The sequence below is a fragment of the Carassius auratus genome, chromosome 15 (genome assembly GCF_003368295.1).
Source record: "Carassius auratus strain Wakin chromosome 15, ASM336829v1, whole genome shotgun sequence".
Classification (NCBI taxonomy): Eukaryota; Metazoa; Chordata; class Actinopteri; order Cypriniformes; family Cyprinidae; genus Carassius; species Carassius auratus.
In genome coordinates, this window is record NC_039257.1 from 8,985,794 (window position 1) to 9,007,530 (window position 21,737).

Below are 21,737 nucleotides of genomic sequence, written 5' to 3' on the forward strand. Positions count from 1 at the left end.
CGCCGTATGTCCATGTCTCACTGTCTCTAGGTGAGGTTTGCCACAAATCTTACACGCAGTTCTCCAATCTGTGCCGCCACAAGCGCATGCACGCGGACTGTCGCACTCAGATCAAGTGCAAAGACTGCGGCCAGATGTTTAGCACCACGTCATCCCTAAACAAGCATCGGCGCTTCTGCGAGGGTAAAAACCATTTTGCTGCTGCTGCGGGAGGATTGTTTGCCCAGGGCATGGCGCTACCTGGCACCCCTGGCCTGGACAAATCTGCACTGGCTGGAATGAGCCATGGTAGTCCTGGTTTAGCAGACTATTTTGGGACAAACCGTCACCATGGTGGGCTGACATTCCCAGCAGCCCCTCCGGCATTCCCATTCAGTTTTCCAGGACTTTTCCCATCAGGACTTTACCACCGGCCCCCTCTAATCCCATCCACGTCACCTATTAATGGCCCTCCGAGTGGTGAACTACGAAAGAGTCCACTGCTGTCTTCACCTATCTCTGGGTCACATGACCTCTTGAAGAGTTTACGCAAGGATTCATTCAACGGGGAGAGCGAGAGCATGGAGCATCAAAGGGAAGGATCCGTCTCCAAACCAAGGCATGGCGGGAAGATGAGTGACCAGTCAGAGAGTAGCGATCTGGACGACGTCAGCACTCCAAGCGGGAGTGAGCTTGAAAGCACTTCAGGTTCAGAGTTGGACAGCGAAGCTGAAAGCGACCGGGAACGGGTGCGAGTGCGGGAGAATGGGAAAGGACTGAAAAGGAAGTCAAGTGGGTTCAAAGATGCCCAAAGCCCAACTCTTGTCAGCTCTAGTAGTAGTAGCAACACTAATAACGGAAAAGACTTCCCTGTGCCGGGGCTCCTTCCGCCATCTTTGGATGAGCAAACGGCTGTTTCCGGTGCCGTAAATGACTCGATCAAGGCAATTGCCTCCATTGCTGAGAAATACTTTGGTTCTACTGGACTTGCAGGCCTGCAAGATAAAAAAGTTGGGGCATTGCCATACCCTTCCATGTTCCCTCTGTCTTTCTTCCCTGCCTTCTCGCCATCAGTCTATCCTTTCCCAGAAAGGGAGCAACATAGACCTCCAGGCCACAAAAGGGAGCCAGAAAGCCCTATGGTTGAAGGTAAAAAACCTCAGGGCAGGAACGCCGAATCACCTTTTGACCTCACCACCAAACGGAAGGAAGAACGTCTTGCCGCTACTTGCGCCCCTTTGAAACCGGAAGCCTCACATGTACAATCAACCAATCAGGATCAACCGCTGGACCTGAGTCTCGGTGGACGAAGTCGAGGAAAGAGCGTAAGAGGGGAGGAGTTAAAGAAGAACCCTGTCTTTGGTGAGGAGAGGGTGGAACCGGAACCACCCAAGGCCGACCCATCCCTCCAACACGCAAGACCTACGCCTTTCTTCATGGATCCCATTTACAGGTACTGTCAATCACATGTCCTTCCTACTCTCTATGCTTAATGTAATAAACTTAGTTTTGTCAAACTTACCATGAGAACTGATAGAAGTTTAACATCAGCAGGGTTGAGAAGAGAAAGATGAACGATCCTTTCGAAGTCCTCAAGGACAAGTATATGCGGCCGGCTCCTGGATTTCTCTTCCACCCACAGGTGAGATTCATCAGAATATTTTCCCACTGCTAACTCCATTTAATTTTATCACCTCGTCCCTACAGTCCTGCACAAATCATTAGCCTACTTTGAATTACCTCTTTCTATGCTTCCGCAGTCATTGTTCATGCAAGCTGTTCCAGACTCAAATGCAAATAAAAGTACTGCACGACCAGTTTGAAAGCTTTCTTTTTTACAGTTCCCACCGTTGGTACAAAAAAGTGGGGTGCAGAATTGTAACACATCTTACTTGACTTACACAACAACATGATTATTTTTGCAATAAACTAATTTGGTTTAGTGCCACTAATGGTGAGGAAACTGCTTACAGCTGCTACAAAATAAGCTCAGCACATAAACCAAATTCAAAGCAGTTTTAAATGCTGACATAACATTACTTGTCCCACTGAATGCAATTTCTACTATTGACGGAATAACTTCTCATGACGTTAGTATTGATGTAATAGCTACAGTATGTTGGCAGTAGCTTTACAGGGCCCCAGTGTTTTAGCATTAGCATAGCGACTCCCATGTTCCTCCTTGTGGTTCTTTTACCGAGTAATCATGTCCAGATGTGAGATTCAGACAGGGTGGGAGTTTTATTGACACGTCTTTGTGTCGGTGTCTTTGATTATGATGTCACAATATGATACCCAGTTAAACCGCCAGACACTGACCCATATCCCTGGATGGAGACTTTGAATAAGTGTGTGTGTGTTTATTGTAAATCTTTGTGATTTATGTGATTTGTGCATCTGGAATGAGTGATTTTGTCAGAGTGTAAGTGTGTGGTTTTGTGCCTGAGTGTCTCATTAGTGTGTATTAAGTAACCTGTCTGCTTTATGTCATTGTGTGTTCGCTATCAGTATTCTGTAAAAAATAATACAAAGTTCTCATATAAACCCATACACGTATGTCTGGTACACATATAGACCCTGAAACACACTTATAGACGCTCACTGGTGTAGTGTTTTATTGGCTGTTTCAGGACAGTTTTTTATGGGCTGTTTCATTGGCCTGATTTATTCCCCGTGTATGCTTTGTTGTCTGCGCAAGATAATATCCACATGTCCCTGACACACTGCCTAACGAGGTGACCTATCAGCATCCACTTTGTTGCACCATGCTTACTGGACTCTCTAATCAGCACCAGGAATGCTATTAACAGCACAGATGTATTATGGGAAATGCAGTTTTAAATCTACTGTATCAGTGCGATGCTGGACAGTGGAGAACAATTCAGACATTGGGAGATCAAGGGGATTGTAGAAAAAAAAGTTCATTTAATTTAGTTATATTTATTATATTCACATTTTAGCATATTAAATATTAGTTTTTTTTTTTTTTTTTCAATCTGTATAATAATTGATGATAAATAATTATCAATAAATTAAAAATACAGTTTTTTTTTTCACAAAGAAATATAATTTTCCTTCCATAGCTCCAGAAAAAATGGTAGTACAAAAATTAGATAAATACTGCATAAAATAAAATAAAACATAAAATAAATCCAGTCAATCAAGTGTGGGACGTTAACCTTTACTAAACATCACATTGCATAATCACACATGATCTTCTGATTCTTGATTTTGATTTGCTGTTTCCCTTCTGTCCTGCCCCCAGTTTCGCATGCCTGATCAGAGAACATGGGTAAGTTACTCCAAACCGAGTCATTCATGTGCTTTCACCACACACACACACACACAAACAAACAAACACACACATGCTTAATACTTCCATGCTCTTCACACACACACCCCTAACTTCTGCAATACACATGTACCCACAATGCAGTTCACTATTAGCATGAGATGCTAGATGAAATGCATGACCCAAACAAACAAATGCATGGACCAAATCGCACCTAAAACAGCTAAATCTGGTCCAAAGTCATTTCCATTCAAAGATCCATGTTTTATTCAGTAAACAGCCACCCTTTTACACATTTTGTGTGATCTGTTCAATGCATGATAACTGATTGATTCATTTTTAGGATCTTAGTGCCATAAAACAGCACATTTGGTTTTCTAAATAATATAAAAACACACAACAGACTTTCAAATGAAATGCTCTCTGGTTAAACACTGAAAAAAGTTGCACGCATGTCTCTACTCTTGTGTGCCTGTGTGTGTCTTAACCAGACAGAACAGTTGTTATTTCTGATGGCTATCCCTGATAATGCATTCAATGTGAGTGAGCGTGATTATTTACACAGAGAGAGTAACAGACCACGACTCTGATTTGGGGTGGCGACACTCCCGTACGGCATCGCATCACTGGAGGGGTAACAGTCTCTCTGGGACCCACTCTGAGTGTGTGTGTGATAGCACAAGGGGGTTTCCAACCCAAGACATCTGGTACCCTGATAAGATCAACAATTGAAAAAGCTCTTGCTAATGAAGGCCCTCTCAGACACACACTATTGAGAATGGGCAACTCAACAGCTGCCCTACCACAGAGAGGGTGAAGGCTACTTAGCGATCCAGGAAGTCCAATCGCTGCCGATCGCAGATTTCTTTGGATTTCATTGTTACAGCAATCATAGAGATACCAATCTATGGTAATATGTTTAGACTTCCAAGTACCAATCAAACTGGCTATAAAATATGTGTGTGTGTGTGTGTGTGTATTTTTGACCTAGACATACTTTGTGGACAAAACCTCTGGCCCGGAGGAATGTTTTATTGCGCTTTTATAGCTCGGAAGACTTAATGAGTTATGATTCATGTAACTTCGTTTTCTCTGATGTTTCTCCTAAAATTCCTTGGGAGGAATAAAAATAGACACAAATGAGCCAATTGTTGACATGCAGTAAGATCACAGAGCTATAAAACTAATTTTGATAGCATAGTACAAATCAGTTGGACTTGGACGTATGTGATGAGAAAAATTTGACCTCATTAAAACTGACTTTTAATTGCACGCTTTGCTATTTTGGCAAATCCGAGGACAGTTTGAGATATTGTAGTCACATGAAATTACTGGTGTATTTTTCTCTGGAGCTAAATCATAGAAGTAGGAAATGTGAGCAGAAGTCTCCATTTGGTTTGCATTCAATCTCATTGTACAGAAGAATCAGTAGAGATATCGAAGAGAAATTCCCACAACTTTATTTTGTTCATATATATATATATATATATATATATATATATATATATAGTTTATGACAGGATACATATGACTGCATGCATAGAGAGAGTATTTTGTGTTCTCATTTAGATAATGAGATTACTAGATAAATTTTAAAAGAGGTGTTGTGGTTTAGCAGTTAGGCAGATAAGTAAAAAATTACTGTTTTGTTGAGTTGGAAATGCTAATAGAGTGTTAGCCTAGCATTAGTAGAGACAGTACATCATCTAGATATATGACAGTAGTTGATTAGAAACACTTCCCTCTGTCTCTGTCCATCTCTCCCTCCTTCTCTCTGTCTGTGATTTATGGAGATTGGGAGAGAGAGTTGGGGTATCCCTAATCGAACAGCTCTGACACTTCACATCCTCTCATAGGATGTGAGCCTGACGTTCCAATGGAGAACTTTAACTCCCAGCTGTCATTCCTCATCAAACGTCTGAATTATCTTGTGTCGATCTTTCTCTCTCTCTTTTTCAGTGCCCCTTTCTTTGTTCTCTCCTTTCACATAATACTTGGAAATGTAAAGATTGATCCCTTCTTTCTTTCTCTCTTTCTTTCTTTCTTTTTTCTTTGAAAAACACTGCAAAACATCTAATATCTGCAGAATAAAGTCAAAGATCTCGCTATGAACTCATCAGATTTTCTCATCAAATTCTCATCCACATTCAGTTTACTTGTATGACAACAACCATTTGTGAATATTTTGTTCTTAATCACATAACAGAACAGATTACACTGTCTAGGAGGATTTAGATGGGAAATGTTTGAGTTTATTTTGAGATCTTTGATTTGGATTGGGGTACAGAAAGTAGGAGTGTAGTTTGAGAATTTAGCACAAGTTCCCATTGACTCTCCATTGCTGTCTTTGTTTCTTAAAACTTCTCTAATATCTTCTGCAGATGGAAACAGACATTTCTTTGTGTGTTTATCTATGCATGTCGGTGTGTGTGTGTGTCGTGTATGTCCTTCACTGTGAATCAGGACTGATTGGTCACCAAAAGCCGAAACAAGAAAAGGGAAAATTCAATACACACATGAAATAATGCAAATCCACTCTGCTTTCTGAAAGCCCTCACTGTTGCGCTGCGGTTGATAGGCCCGCTCGCCTACAGGGACCCCCCTGGCCCTCCCTCCCTCAGCTCCGTCCCCTCCCTCTCCTTCCTATGATATCATTATTACTGCTGTCTCAGCCTTGATCAGTAATGTCAACATCTTTCATATTGACGAATGTGCTGTCTGCTCATATTGTGCACTGAATGCTTTATGGCCAACATAGGACATGAATCACTCCTGCTCTTCAGCACGCCTCACACACACACACACACATACATATACACACACACATACTCAGGCCTTATGTTGTTCTCATTCTCTGGCTGACACACACATGTAGCTCTATCCCCTTTGAGAGTGTGTCCATTTCTGATGAAAGCAACTGTTAGGCTTAATTAGTAAATTGGCAGTGGTTCTTATCCGCATGAATCTCTGTGTGTGCACATGTGTGGTCCATCTTATAACGTGCATTGTTAGTTGAGTTTGTGCGCCAAAATTGGACATTACAGATCAGCGAAAGCATTTCACACTGTTATCCGAGAGTGAAAGTTCACGGTCGGCGTTTTGCCCCACACATCTGTGGTAGAATGCAACTCCACGTCAATAAATGCGAGTAACACAGTTGGGACGTGTGTCCTTAAAGACCTCACAGCGAGGTAATAAAACCTTTCTCTATCTCTCGCAGATGTCGGCGATTGAAAACATGGCTGAAAAGCTGGAATCCTTTGGCTCTTTGAAGCCAGACGGCGGTGACATCATGCGTTCCATTCCCTCCATGTTCGACTTCCGGGCTCCGCCCACCACCCTTCCTGAGACACTGTTACGCAAAGGCAAAGAGCGCTACACCTGCAGGTAACAATGCCAATGAACACTCAGCTCCTTCTAGCACAGACCATATCTTTTTTAAAATACTTGAATTATCTACTTTTTAAAAAGCATGAGTGAAACATGAATTATAAAAGAACTAAAATAACAAATATATATATATTATATATATATATATATATATATATATATATATATAGTAATTAAAAAAAATAAACTAAGAAAATCGTGTAGCATAAAATCTAAAAACAATATAAAGCAAGTAAACAAACAAAACTAAGAAAATGTCATGATATATAAACAAATAAAACAAACAAAAAAAAAAGAATACAACCAAAACTAAATAAATTGTAAAGTATCTTAAAAAAAATCTAAAACAAAATAAAAAAATTGTTAGTAAACAACCAAAACTAGACAATTTGTTTAGTAACTACAACAAAAATAAATAAAAAATGATAATGGAGTAAGTTAACAAACAAGCCTAAGCAAATTGTATAGTAACTAAACAAAGGAATCTAAAAATATATATGAAGTAAATAAACAAAACAAATTGTATAACAACTAATCAAACAATTTAAACAAATTAGAACAAGCTAAAATCATATAGTAAACATTTTATAGTCGATGGGTTCAGTATGTATGATTAAAGCTGTCATATCGGATTTTCGCTACAGGATTATCACTGCCTAAACAATCTTTGATAGTGCAGTTATCGTGATATCTGGGAAAAATACAATCCCATCAGTCAAATTCATCTTTAACTTTGTGTAGTATTAACACAATGTCAATATTTAATTTGATAAATATTACAGATATTGGAAATAACTATATTGGTATACTGTGACACCCTTAATTAAAATTTATAAAAGTATAATAAATAATATTTATAAATAACTTATGTTTGTTTTTGTTGTTTCATTAATAAGATGTTTAAGTAAACATTTGTTTGATGTTTAATAAGTGATGACAGGACTGAATGTGGAATGTGGCAGGGTGTTTTTGGGAAATGTGTGTGTGTATTGCTGAGTATTGTTCCTTGAGATCTGTTTCCTTCCCCTATAGATACTGTGGCAAGATATTCCCACGCTCGGCCAACCTTACAAGACATCTACGGACACACACAGGAGAGCAGCCTTACAGGTGACACTCTCTCACACACATATACACATAATAAATAGTGTTTGATGTAATCAGTTATTCACATACTCAGCATTGTAGCAAATCAGTTGAATTACACATTAATGCACAAACCATTGGCAAAGGAATTCTTTATTGTGATTATCATTATTAATAAAAGTACTTTGCGAACATTTGTTTTTTACCAGAATTTTGTAAATCCCATGTCCATAATGTTTCCATAAATTATTATTTATAAAAGTATTTAATTGAATACAACCATTATATAAGCAAATACAGTTTTTTTCCTTATTTGATATTACGCAGTTATACACAGTTATAGGACAGACACACAGGGAGACTGAAGGAAGTGTGTATGAATAATGGAGGTGATGAGTGGCATACAGCTGCAGGCCAGCAAAGGCAGCTGGGTAATTAGGCCTGTGTTTGGGGCTCAGACTCTTTCGGGGAGTTTTAAAATATTGCACAAAAAAAGGCGTGCGCACACACTGCGTTTGTGGTCCGTCTGACCACAGGGGAGGTTTGTACAGGGCTGTGTTACTTTCCAGATAGCCTCAATCTCCTTGTGCTGGCAGCGCTTTAAACAAGCCGGTGATCAGCCTTTAACTGCAATTTAATTTCAGTTTTTTCTGTTGCATACGGAGGGGGGCGAGATGGAGAGAGAGGGAGAGATAACAGGTTCCTGGGAGATGCAGTTTAGCGCGCAACTCTACAGTGGATGGGAAGATATGATCACGTAATCATACGGATAATTCTGCGTGAAGAGACTTGGCACATGCAGTCATTTTCAGAGCGGAGGGAGGATGTGGACGAGAGAGTTTGAGTGTTACTGAGTTGGCCAAAGATTAGAGACACAGAGTTCATGACCACTCAATCATGTGTTTAGGACCCTGCGTGTGTGTGCGAGATGGATAACACGAGAGAGTCTGATTTCTCGTGTCTGTATGTTGTAAATACTGTATGGTCTAATTATGTTCATATGTGTCTGTGTGTCCGCAGATGTAAGTACTGCGATCGTTCGTTCAGTATTTCGTCCAATCTTCAGCGTCACATCCGTAACATCCATAACAAAGAGAAACCCTTCAAGTGCCATCTTTGTGACCGCTGCTTCGGACAACAAACCAACCTGGACCGGCACCTCAAAAAGCACGAGAATGGTAATTTATCAGGTATCCATACACATCTATAAAAAATAAATAAATAGGAAAATAAATATAATTCATTAAAAACAGCCTTTTTATTGTTTAGAATTTGAAAATAACCTTATTAGCCACTGTTTGTTATTTGATACTTACATTAATACACCTAAATTATACAAATATATGTTGTTTTTTGCACATAGGCACGGCAATGTCGTCGCCCCGTTCAGAGCTGGACAGTGGCAGTGCCATCTTGGAGGACAAGGAGGACTCCTATTTTAACGAAATACGAAACTTCATCAGTAACACGGCACGGAACGCCACTTCTCCGTCACACTCCGAGGAAGGGTAAACACCGTCTTCTTCCTCATTTACTCTAATAAATACACTGTTCATACACAAAATCCAACTTTTGGGGGGTAAAACAGCTCACTCATCATCAGACATCATCTATCTATCTATCTATTTGTCTGTCTGTCTGTCTGTCTATCAAAACAATGCATGTCCAAAGTCCCCAGATTGAGTTTCTGTGTAAAATTTGAGATATTCACATTCCTTCCAGTCATGTGTGGGCTCATGCACACACGCAAACTCACACGCAAGCGGAGTGTCCATTAGGCTGTCAGTCATCAGTTGGCGCTAGTTGCCTCAGGCAGATTGGAGGTTATTATACACAAACATTACTGAACACAACACTTCTCATGCCTTATTCATTAACCCTCACCTCTGAGTCTATAGCATCACATGAAAGGAGCGGACCGGTATCGCAGTGTGTATTAAGCGCACATGTGAACGTATCTGTGTGCGTACATATATTCTGTACGGTTGTTAATCATTAGTCTGTCGCCTGCGGTTTTTAAGAGCAAAGATTAGGGCAGGTCTCCAGCAGGACGTGATTACTGATTGGCCGATTGCGAGCGCGTGCGGAGCGCTGTTGACTTTTGGCTGCGTGCGCGTACATGAATTTTGCCATCTGCATATGATAATTATCGCTGATCATTTCCCAGCAGTGATCATCAGGTTGGATGATCGTTTAAATGTTTGACCTGGTCATCCGTGTGTGTGACAGATAAAGATCGTACATGTACATGCTGTTTTTTGATTTCTTCATTATTTCATTTAAAAGATCCTAGAGTCATTACAAAATCGGCTGTGTGTATGTGTGTGTTTGCGCACGTCCCACATCTGGTCCCAACATGTGTTTGTGAACAGGAAGTAGGTGTGGGAGAGGAGGTCAGAGGTCGCTGGATGTTTCCTGTCAGAGTGACTGCTCCTGATAGATACTTTATCCTCCACAAATTACCACAGCTCTCTCTAATTAGCCGATCTGTTTTCATCATCACGCCATCACTGCTTCTTTCGTCTTTTCGTTCCCTCTCTCGCGGTATTAGCGGGGTGTGGAGTGATGAGAGAAGGTGGTTTTGGGGATTACCAGACATGTGAAAAGGGCTTTATACAGTCAACCCTGTGACTTTACACTAATCTGAGGGAAGAACAGAGATGTAGATGTAAATTAAATAGATGGAGGTGAGAGATGAAACCTGGAGGAAACATATTATTGCACAAAGACATTCAGATGGGAAGTTGCTATTTTAAGTTGAGGAAATAGTAGAATTGGGACAAAACGAGTGAATCAGCCTCAATATGACTTCTTTGGCAGGCTTATATTTGTGTGTGTGTTTGAGTTTGGATAGCTGGTCTCTGTGGGGAAATGGCTGCTTTGGCAGCTCCTTCTCTCCACTCACCAAATGGGCTGTCAGCTAAATATTTGGCCTATTAGATGAATTGGAGATAAAGAAGAAAATAAACCGGGGAAAGAGGAGATGTGAGCTGTTTGAGTGAGAGAGAGCGAGAGCTGAAAATAAGTGAGAGGAAGTGTAGAGGCCTGCTGTCTTAAGTGTCCTGCCGATGGGCGGCTCATTTCTGCCAACCAGGGGCCCTCATAACTGATGACAAACAGTCTCTTTCTCCAACACACTCGCCTTCTTTCTCTCAGCATTTCCTCTCATTTAGAAAGCGTGGGCATGTGGTTCTGCTTTTTAAGATGGTTTATTTTTTCGAGGCAAACAGAACTTGGTTTCAGCGCTAAATGATTTTCGTTCTGTAATCAAGGATCAGCGTATCAATCAAAAATTCATGCCTGCGTAATGTCATTACTAACGATTCTCTTTGTTCTTCGTAGGCTGAACGGCAGTCATTTTGATGGCGACAAAGCCCTGCCTGGTAAGGGGTCACATGACCTGAATGAAGAAGAGGGGGAGGAGCTCGGAGCAGAGGAAGAGGAGGCGGAGCATAGCGACAGTGCCAGGAAACCCAGCGAGGATGGCGTGCCCAGCAGTCTGGATCATGACATAAACGATGACATCGATTTCGAGGGACCAGATGACCTCGAGATGAACAGCAAATCCTCGCCACAAAGGTATGCGGATAAAAAACTTGTTTATATTTTGTGTTATTTTGTGGCTGTAAATGAATCTTCTAAAAATAATCTCTGCATCATTTGCAGGTTTAATGAGGAAGAGGACGATGAAGATCACAGCAGCTTCTCCACGCTGGATCACATCCGTCACTTTAGTATGGAGGATGGAGACCTCAGCGACAATGATGTCACCAGCTTTGGCCCCACCCACCTGCAAGAGGGCATCAAGCAGCCTCTATACAGGAAATCTAAATCACAGGTATAACCTTACAGGGCACAACAAAACTAAACTACTATTTAAAAATAATATAAGTTCAGAACTTGTTTCTTAATTTTTACAATATTATTTTAAAATAAATTACTTATTGAAATACTAATATTTTTATTTTAGTGTTGTTAATAATAATAATAAAAACAACAACAATAATTATTAGTAGTAGCAGTACAATTTTATTGTTTTATTAATTGTATTATTAATAATCTATGACAATAATAATAGCATAATTAATATTATAAAATACTTTTTTCTAAAATACATTTCCATGAATATAGTTGGTGTATTTGTAACTGTATATCTCTCTTTTTTTTAGGCATATGCTATGATGCTGTCCTTGGCTGATAAGGATCCACTCCATTCGTCTACCCATAATGCCCCGATGTGGCACAGCTTGGCCCGCGCTGCAGAACCCAGCGCCATTCAGTCTCTAAGTCACGTATGACACACCCATGTACCATGTGACCTAACTTAACATTGTGTTAGACTACCGCCAGAGTCCCTGGTCCACACTCACGCCTGCACAAGTGCCCAAATCCTCATTCACTTCCACCACACACACAACCAGACCCTGTGCATAGCAGCTCACTGTCCCGCATACATCAACAAATGATTGACTGACTGTTTGATTGACTTATTGATTCGTAGGAATGACAATAGTGAAATTTTGATGGTGATGATGAAGACGATGATAACAATAGTAGGAAGACATTATAAAAATTGTATTTATTGTCAAGTTCCAATGTTTTGCACAGCAGTGGCAGCTGGTGAACAGTTTTTGAGATTGCTAATGAATCGTCGGTGTCATGTTCGTGAGTTTTGTCCGCTAAAACTGAAGGTTACTAAGAGTAACAAATGAGAGTCTTCCACAAGACGAATGTGATCGCAGACTATTCAGGCACAACCGCTTACCGGCCTGTAAATATCTTTAGAACTACCGCCATCACACACGCAAACACAAATAAACGCAAATACAGACACGCAAAACAAACGTGTGTTTTTCAAACATTCTTTTAGGTCTTGTACAGAAACATACAAGTTTACAAACTTATGCGAGGGGTCGTGGGGTTAGTGTTTCTCTTTTAAGATATTCTCCAGGAGTTTGTAAATTTGAAAACTTAACAGATACACATAAAAGGTGTGACCTTTAGACCTCTCATTGACGCTGCTTGTAAAAACAAAACAAAAAAAAACAGTTGTAAGGAGCAAGACGGTGTCTATTTTCAAGTTCTGTCCAATTAAAGCACTGCATTAACGTCAACCCACTTTCCCGGCAGTTTGTGCGAAAACATGCTCTTTTTAGTTAGTTTCTTTTTTACGTTGAGAGAGTGGTTGGCAAAAATACTAGAATTTTTTTCGAAATAGAAAAACTAGTTTAAGAATTGAATCTGTAGAACTCTTGTAAAGGGCATTTTGTCATTTCGATGGTAACTTTTTCTATTAGTTGGCGAACGATACCACTAAATAGCCTGAATGCTAGACTTTAGCTACACCATCCTCGTGTGTCTTTCATTTATAGACAATCATGGGTTCCTTGTGTTTCTTTTTTTTCCCCTTGTCGTTTGTTGCTTTGTTTTTGTCTTTCTTTTATTTCTTGGTTGATGTCGTCAATGTTATTGCTGTGTATCTTGAAAGTTGTATTTATTTCTCTGCAAACTGTAGTTTGTTTACTGAATAGCACTGCTCTCAAGCGCCCCCTTGTGTTGAAATGAAGAATTTCTGACTGAAAATTTTGGGGGAAGAGACTCTTCTGGGGTTTGTAGAAATGTCTGAATGCCAGATAGTATTAAATGTATCACCACATCTTATACTTCTAATAAAACTGGTAAATGATATAGATATTACTTAGGTTTTTTTGTATGACAATTTATTGATTCAACTGTAAAATATATAAAAATGAGAAAATAGAGAAAAAAAGAAAAGAAGAATAAAAACAGCTGATATTATTTCTTCATAAAACGCATGATTGGTCCAAGCTGTACCTGACATTTTCTATGGTTGTCTGCAAGCTTGTGTGACATTTGGGTCCATGTTGATTTCTTGTGCCAAACCTAGGAGAAATGCCAGATTTCGTTTATCCTCACGAGGTGAAGGACCGGATCTTTCCTATCTCACTTTGTTGTTTTTTTTTGTCGATGTTTATAATCCCATTTTTAAAAGTAATCAGTGAGTTGAGGTACTTCTGTTTTAATGCTTTCTACAATGTAACTGTATTGCATTATAATTCAATACTGTGGGAGGAGTTACTGAGAAATAAAAAAAAAACTCCTATGTTGGCGGACTGTGCACTCTCACATCGACTCTGTCTCTGTTTGTTTTAGGTGACTCTAACAAAATAAATTTTAAGGTCATATTCCGACCCAAAAGTAAAAGAAAATATTTAGATATAAAATGCTCCTAAGACAAGAACGTTTTGATTTTAGGACAAATGGTGACTAGCATATATATATATGCCCACACAAGTATATAACCATAATTATTATAATTCAAATTCTTAAATTCCCATTATTTCAATAATTATGATTATATTGTGCAGGTGCAATGTTTTCTCTTTTTCCTTTAATAAGATTTATTTTCTCAAGACAGTGAAAAATATATTTATAGTATTTAAATAGTATATTAAATAGTGTTATATTAAAATAGTATATTTTACATTAGTATTTATTGTACTAAATCTACTTTATACTGATTTCAATGTAAAAAATCGAGAATATATGACTATAATTATAATTCATTGTCATTCATTGTCTAAAATTCTGCTTATTTTAATTATTTATTATTTATTAATTTATATTAATAGTTTATTACAGTAATGAAATATAAAAAAAATTTAATTTATTATTTTTTGCAATACATTAGGTTACTGAATAATGTAAAACAAATATATATATATATATATATATATATATATATATATATATATATATATATATATATATACATACACACATAATTTTCTTATATAATTTTTATTTTGTTTTTATCTTGATTTTTATATATATTGTGCTTTTTCCATAATTATTTCTCTGTATTAGAGCCCAAAATATGCTGGTGCAAAGAAGATGTTCTCACACAGATACTCAGGGTGCCGCAGACACACACATTTCTAAAGACAGAATAAAACTCTTTTGATAGCTGCTCTCTCACACACCCACTCGTATTATTTCACACCGAGACCCATAAAAATCTGGTTCACACACACTGCCAGACGGACACAGCGCGAGTCTGATCCCCGGTCATCGCTCTCACACAGACCCACTGTCCCACAGCCAGAGAGAGTCTGCGAGAGAGAGAGAGAGAAAAGCGGCTGAAAGGCAGAGGAGGGAGGCAAGAATGCACGCTGCACTCGTTTGTTTGAGGGAAATGATGGATGAGGTGGAGAGATGTGATGACCTGGCTCATCGCTCAAACTCTCAATGAGAAACAACATTCGACTGACGTCTCTCTCTCATTGTTTAAACGGGATCCAACTTCTCCTGCCAACACGGTCAGAATCTCTCGTTCTCACCCTCATAATTCTCCCTCCTTTCCTAATCATATTCCCCATTGTCTTTTTTTTTTCAGAGGGATACCATTTTTATCACTCTCTCTTCCAGTCCATCTATTCTTCTCCTTCTGTCCTTTCCTCACCCTCTTATTCTCTCTCTCTCTCTCTCTGATTTGTAGAGGGTGGATGCCATTGTGGACAGAGGGGTGATGACTGCTTGTCTGAGATCGAGGCTTTGTGTGTGATGAGAGGCAGGGTGGGAAAATTAGTTAAGACCTCTTTGTGTTTCCTGCCATTTTCACTCAACATAAACTTGATTTTGTTGTCCCTGTCCGCATTACGAGGGTTAGACGACACTGCCGCGCAAAGACAAAACACAGTCACTACAACCCAAACAAATGAAAGTTCTGTCAACATTTACTCACCATTGTACTGTTGTAAACCTCTATGATTTTCTTTCTTCTGCAGAACACAAAAGGTAATATTTTGGAAAATTGTGGTTTGTGTGTGTGTGTGTGTGTGTGAGAGAGAGAGAGAGAGAGAAATAAAAGTCAATAGGCTACAGTGTTGTTTTGAACCCCACTGATCATTTGTATTAACTGTTTTTACAAATAACTTCTTTTGTGTTCTGGAGGAAAAAGGAAGTCGATACAGGTTTGGAACGACGTGGGGGTGAGAAATTCTAATTGACCGAATTATAATTCTTTATGTGATCCCTTCAAGGCTTGTTTGTACAGGGCTTCTAAAAGGACTTGATGATGGTTAAAAAGAAAAAATGAAATGTGAGAAAAAATTGTATGTAAACAATTTTTTAAAAATAAAAATGAGATGGCAATGGTTTTGTGAAAGACTGCAAAAATATAAAAATATTTATTTTATTAATATAAAATATTATTTATAAAAATTCATCTCTGTGGCTTCACAATGATCAAACAATAATAATTTTTTGGTTGGTTTGTTGGGAAAGTGTGAACTAGAATGAAAACTGTGTCAAATCAATAAAAAATGTTGTTGCCATTATTCTGCATTTTATAAGTATGCTAAAACAGTATGGAAGCATATGGGTAGCAAAATTCATTTTGAAATGTAATTAGCAAAATGGCATTATAAAAATTATTACATTTACATTTTCCCATACATATGTGTAACCTTTAGTGCAAAATAAAAATGAAAATTCAATTATATGATTTACATTTGACATTTCCTATACTATTTTTAATATGTAAATTAAAAACCTAAGTTGCAAAATTAAAATGTATTACCCAAATTGATTAGGTGTTTAATATGTCAATTTAACGTCTTTTTGCTTATGTGCATCAATCGGAGTGTAAAACAGTGAGATGTTGAGGCAGGTGAAAAGCATTTGGTCAATGGTGAATATTAACCTATTGTGCATCCTGTTACTGAGCCCCGCCTTGATGTAATGATTGACAGGTTAGGGGCGTGTTCAGCTCTGAATGCACTTTCAAATCCACACTGATTTAAACTATATTATCGCAGGGTATTTAATGAAAATGCAATTGAAACATCTTAAGTGTACGTGTCAATGCATTTAAGAAAAATAAAAGACATTGAAATCACCATTTTTGCTTTTGCTGCACCTTTGGCTCAGAATGAATTTAGAAATTCCCATTGCATTTTTCTACAATAAACACGTGGTATAACAATGAAAATGAAATCCCAAGTGTCCTACCCATAAGTCTAAATGCATTCATGAAAAATGGCATTTACATTATAATTTTGTCTATAGTTTTTCCTTGAACGTTCAATCTATCTAATCAATTTTATTTAAATTTTGCATCTTATAAAGCATTAAAATATGTTTTTAATTTAAATATTAAAACTATAGGAAATGGCTAATGTAAATTATATTTTTTTTGACTCGTGAAAACTTCATTTTTTGAGACTTTACAATAAGTTACCTTTTATTAACATTAATTAACTACATTAGTTAACATGAACTAACAAGGAAAAATACATCTAAAAGCATTTATTATAGCTCATGTTAATTTCACCATTTACTAAAACCAAAAGTTGTATCTGTTAATACTATTTAGTGGAAAAAGGAATTTCCAGAGTTGTTTAGGACCTGACTGGTAAAAACAGTGAAAATTCAGTGTACGGACATCTATTGTTTTGTTTTTGTCCTGCACCTGAGCCCACTTTGTATTTTTTACTATTTTTTGATATTATTTAACAGACCTACATTAGCTTACATGAGTTAACAATTAACAGTTGTATTTTTAACTACCATGAATAAAGATAAACAAATAATATTACAGATGGGTTGCTCATTGTCAGTGTTAGTTGATGCACTGACTGACGTTAACTAACGTCACCGTATTGTACAGTAAAGTGTTGCGAGACCAAAGTTGTCCCTTATTTGAGTGGAAACTGAAATGTAAGGTACACACAGTAAAAGCGGTGTCACACTCACTGATAATTGATGGACCGCTTTTGGGCAGCGTAAGCCGTCAATCTCTGAGCTCAGCGGGGCGTCCTGCTTTGATGAGGTCATCATGGGTCAGCCAGCTCTGATGAGGTCACAGCAGGTCGTCCCACTTTGATGAGGTCGGCTGGAGAGGGGTTTGTGGGTGCTGTAGTAGGGTGAAGGTGATAATGGGTCTACAGAGGAGGAAAAGAGGCCAACATGGACCATTACTGACCAGCTGTTTGCCGTGTACCTCTGTCATGTGCTTGAAAGATCACAGGCCGCGGCTTGTACGTCTTCCTCTACAGGGCTGCGTCTCGACCCTCATGTACTGTCAACATGAGTGTGTGTGAGCCCCTCCTGCACACAGAGTCACACTAGTCCTTCTCAAGGGAGTGGTTGTGTTTGACGGTGGAATTTCCCATCGCTCTCATCAGAGTGTATGGATCTATCTAATGAACTAATGAGCCTTTTGGCATGGGTACAAAACAGCCACACATACGACATCCCACTCTTATATGTGTGTTCAAACACGGGCCCCTCTCTTTCATGTCGACTGAAACATGCCCGTACACTCTGCCACCACCCCACAGTGGCACCGCAGCCCTGGTCGGGACATCTATCATGGCCCCTGAGTGCAGGGTGTGACACTGCTGGCACTCTCTGCCTGATTAACTTGGCACCGTAACTTGCCCCTTTGCCAGACGAAACAGCACCCGCTGTGCTTAATGGTCGGTACAGAAGCCAGTGCAATGCCTTTCATACATGATGGGCATAGAGAGCCATCTTTAAAGTGATTTCTAATACAACAAGCCATGATTAGCTGATTGATGTAACACAGCTTATTCTTAAAGCCTGTTTACAGCACGGATCACAGCTATAACAAGAACATTAACTAGAAAGTTTAATTATACTAGAACAGCGAAGTCAACGCCACAGCTATAACTATAACTATAACATCGCAGAAAAACAACACTGTTGCTTATCACTTTCAGAATGAGTTTTTAACAATCGACAGCCAATCAGAATCCACTTGACCTTAAAGAGCTGGAACATTGGTGCCAAATACGGTGATAAAACACCAATGTTAAAGAATTCCATGAATTACATTAACTTACCTGAATTATCGGATTTATAATGTTATTACTTTTTCAGTCATGAAGTTAATTCAGAAGCCAAATGAAGGCTTACTGAGGATACGTTTACACAACAACGTGTAGCAATGTAGGCTTTAGAAAACAAGAAGTTTTTGCAAAAACATTTTCGATGCTGTATTATGCATGCCATTCCCAATGTTTACGATGTCACTGTTTTTTTAAGAAACTTGCACTTACCTAAAGACTAAACTTGCAATATGTATTTGCATGACTTCACCTTTTCCACAAATTAATGTATTTATAAGACTTATTTTTTGTGGATGTGGCTTGAAGGGATACAGCTACGGCCGGAAAAAAATAAAGAAAAATATACATTTGCTACCTATTAGATTGTGTTTTATTAATGTCTACACCCCCAACCTTAAAGGTACAATTTGTAAGATTTTTGCAGTAAAATATCCAAAAACTACTAGGCTAGTGTTTTGTCCAGCTGATTACTAACAATAATGTTTTCAACTACTTGTAAATCATGAGAAAATTCCCATTCTAAACAGTGACACGGGGCAGTGCAGTCGCCTGTCAATGACGTTAGTTACCCTTTGTGACCGCCTTTACTCACGTAGAAACAACATGACAACAGTGTCGTGGACAAATGCGGAAGTAGCTTCACGACAAACTTCAACTAGAAAGAGATGCCGATCTCGTTTGTGTTTTACTCGACAGGTGAGTTGTTTTGATTCGTATTTTTCCAGAAAACATATGCTATTATAACGATCAACAAGATTATGGGGCATACACACCAAACGTGGGGCATTGCGTCTCTAGACCTGTGCGAGGAGGCGTCTGATCAATAGTCTGATTGTGTCTTTGCAATTGACTTTGTATGTAATCTACTCGCGCAAATCATTAAACTCATGTTAAATCCATGATTTGATGAAGACAACAAATCACGTCATTCCACGCTCCTTCTTAGCGTCATCAAACCACGTGATTGTTATTGTTTTTGTAGTGCGCCCTCTCGTGGCAGGTCCTACAACCTGTACCTATAAACCTAACCTTACAATAACGCAAATAGGCCTACAGTAATTAACTGTTGGCAAAAACGTCAAAATATTGATGTGCCTAATAGGACAATCTGGCCATAGCTGTAGCTATCCCTTTCAGCAGTGTCGAACCTAGACTTGTGGGGGCCCTATGCTAAACTGGGCAAGGCCATTTTTTAATTGAATGTGTCTGGATACGCTTTGAACTGGTGCATGCCTATGACTATCGGTATCACAGTCTATGATAGATATCATAAAAAAAGCACTTTGAAACCAGTTTTCAGGATACCAAAACACTGCATAAAAGTTTTCCGTTTTTGTTTAAAAACTGTCGTGCAAATGGTCCCCAAATCGCTAAGAAGTTGCGGTAACACTTTAGAATAAGGTTCCATTAGTTAATGTTAGTTAACTACTTTCGTTAACATGAACTAAGCAAGAACAATCCTTCTACAGCATTTATAAGTCTTAGTTCATGTTAATTTCAACATTTACTAATGCATTATTTAAATCAAAAGTTGTGCTTGTTAACATTAGTTAATGCAATGTGAATTACCATGAACTAACAATGAATAACTGTATTTTCATTAACTTACATTAACGAAGATGAATAAATACAGTATTAAATGTATTATTCATTGTTTGTTCATGTTAATTAATACATTAACTAACATTAACTAATGGAACCTTATTCTAAAGTGTTACCGAAGTTGCTACCTGTTGACCGATTGATTGAAGACTTAGCAAACTTTCAAATCCAAAATCACTATTTTAAAAGCCCTAAGGATCAAGCACGCTTATGGTTTTAGGACTAAACAATAGCTCTACTAAATAAGGCTTACTGTTGTCTACTGCACAGCATGTGTAGATCTAGAGATCAGATATACAGAGAGGATTTTACTTTAGTGAATGATTGTTGTGTTGTAATAGCTCAGATTGTCTTACAGTTGGCACAGAGCAGAGAACCAGATGAGGAGTTTTATATATGCCCTCCAGTGAGGTTTCTTCTTTTAATACATCTCTCGCAAATCGCACACTCTTTTCATCCCTCGCTGTTTTTGATAAAGTCAGGCCAGTGGCAGCTGTGGCTGGACACGTGACAGCTCGTAAGCCGCGGAAGGAGCGGCGGCCCCGTTAAAGACTGGCGGTTTCATTCGGGTATTTGTTGTGATCCCCCGGGAAACGGGTCATTAGCGTTATTGATGGGCACTCAGTGCGAGCGGCGGATGCCGCCATGCATATGGTTTTAATATGACAAGACGTGTTAGGGGAACGGCTTACTGTTTAAAATGCCTCCGAGGTCCGTGGACCTGACGTAAAGGGCCGTTTACGCTGGAATTGGATAAAAAGTCTATTGTGCACTTGGAAACTCACTTAGGCTACCTTAGATATCGTGCATGACGCACTGAAATTAAAGGTTGCTCATCGACTATAGTTAGAGCTTTATTACTATAATTTGGACCCTCAAGATATTTTCACTGGTTTGTGGAAATATGCTGCCACATTTCCTTTCAGTAATGCACTGATACACCCACCACTTAGTGCCACAACAATCTAAAACACAATCACAGTCTTGTCTGATTAAGCAGCAGCAAAGTAGTTTAAATGCTCATTTTTAAGACCATATTCTGAACACTGTTATCAAGTACTTAGTTTAACCAGTCTGTGCATTTAAGGCAGACTGGGGGGCTAGTTGTCACAAGGTGATTATACTGGTTTGAAACAACTGCTTTCACTAGCAATTTGTATGTTGTTTCAAATTAGCCTACTTCAAAAAACGTCAGAATAAAAAATTGTTTCGGTCAACTATTCAGCCCAAACTAAATTCAGTAGCTTCGTTTTGTGAAACGCTGTTGGGTAAACACAATAAAATCAAACTAAACATATTAGATAGACATATCTAACATACAGAACTTGGGATAGAGTATAGTTTTGTTTTTGTTTTAGGAAAAGTTATCATGTAAGCCTATTTTAAGCTTTTATGTGTTGGCCAAAATAATAGTGTTTCTTTGTGTGTGTGTGTGTGTGTGTGTGTGTGTGTGTGTGTGTGTGTAAGAGAGCGAGAGAGTGAGTCAGTGAGAA

General features: G+C 38.6%; 1 protein-coding gene across 13 annotated transcripts in view; it reads left to right on the forward strand.

The window, feature by feature from the left end:
- Positions 1-13,894, forward strand: part of mecom (MDS1 and EVI1 complex locus) — a 149,384-nt gene extending 135,490 nt beyond the window's left edge. For 4 of the 13 annotated variants that reach the window (XM_026282104.1, XM_026282102.1, XM_026282109.1 and 1 more), the window contains exons 8-17: positions 31-1,432; positions 1,531-1,621; positions 3,245-3,271; positions 6,492-6,658; positions 7,694-7,771; positions 8,768-8,937; positions 9,111-9,255; positions 11,090-11,326; positions 11,414-11,585; positions 11,917-13,894. In XM_026282104.1, coding sequence (XP_026137889.1) covers positions 31-1,432; positions 1,531-1,621; positions 3,245-3,271; positions 6,492-6,658; positions 7,694-7,771; positions 8,768-8,937; positions 9,111-9,255; positions 11,090-11,326; positions 11,414-11,585; positions 11,917-12,045 — 2,618 coding nt within the window. In that variant the 3' untranslated portion in view covers positions 12,046-13,894. The remainder of the gene's footprint in view (positions 1-30; positions 1,433-1,530; positions 1,622-3,244; positions 3,272-6,491; positions 6,659-7,693; positions 7,772-8,767; positions 8,938-9,110; positions 9,256-11,089; positions 11,327-11,413; positions 11,586-11,916) is intronic. The other 9 variants (XM_026282111.1, XM_026282103.1, XM_026282108.1 and 6 more) reach the window with 4 other exon arrangements.
- The last annotated feature ends 7,843 nt before the right edge of the window (positions 13,895-21,737 follow it).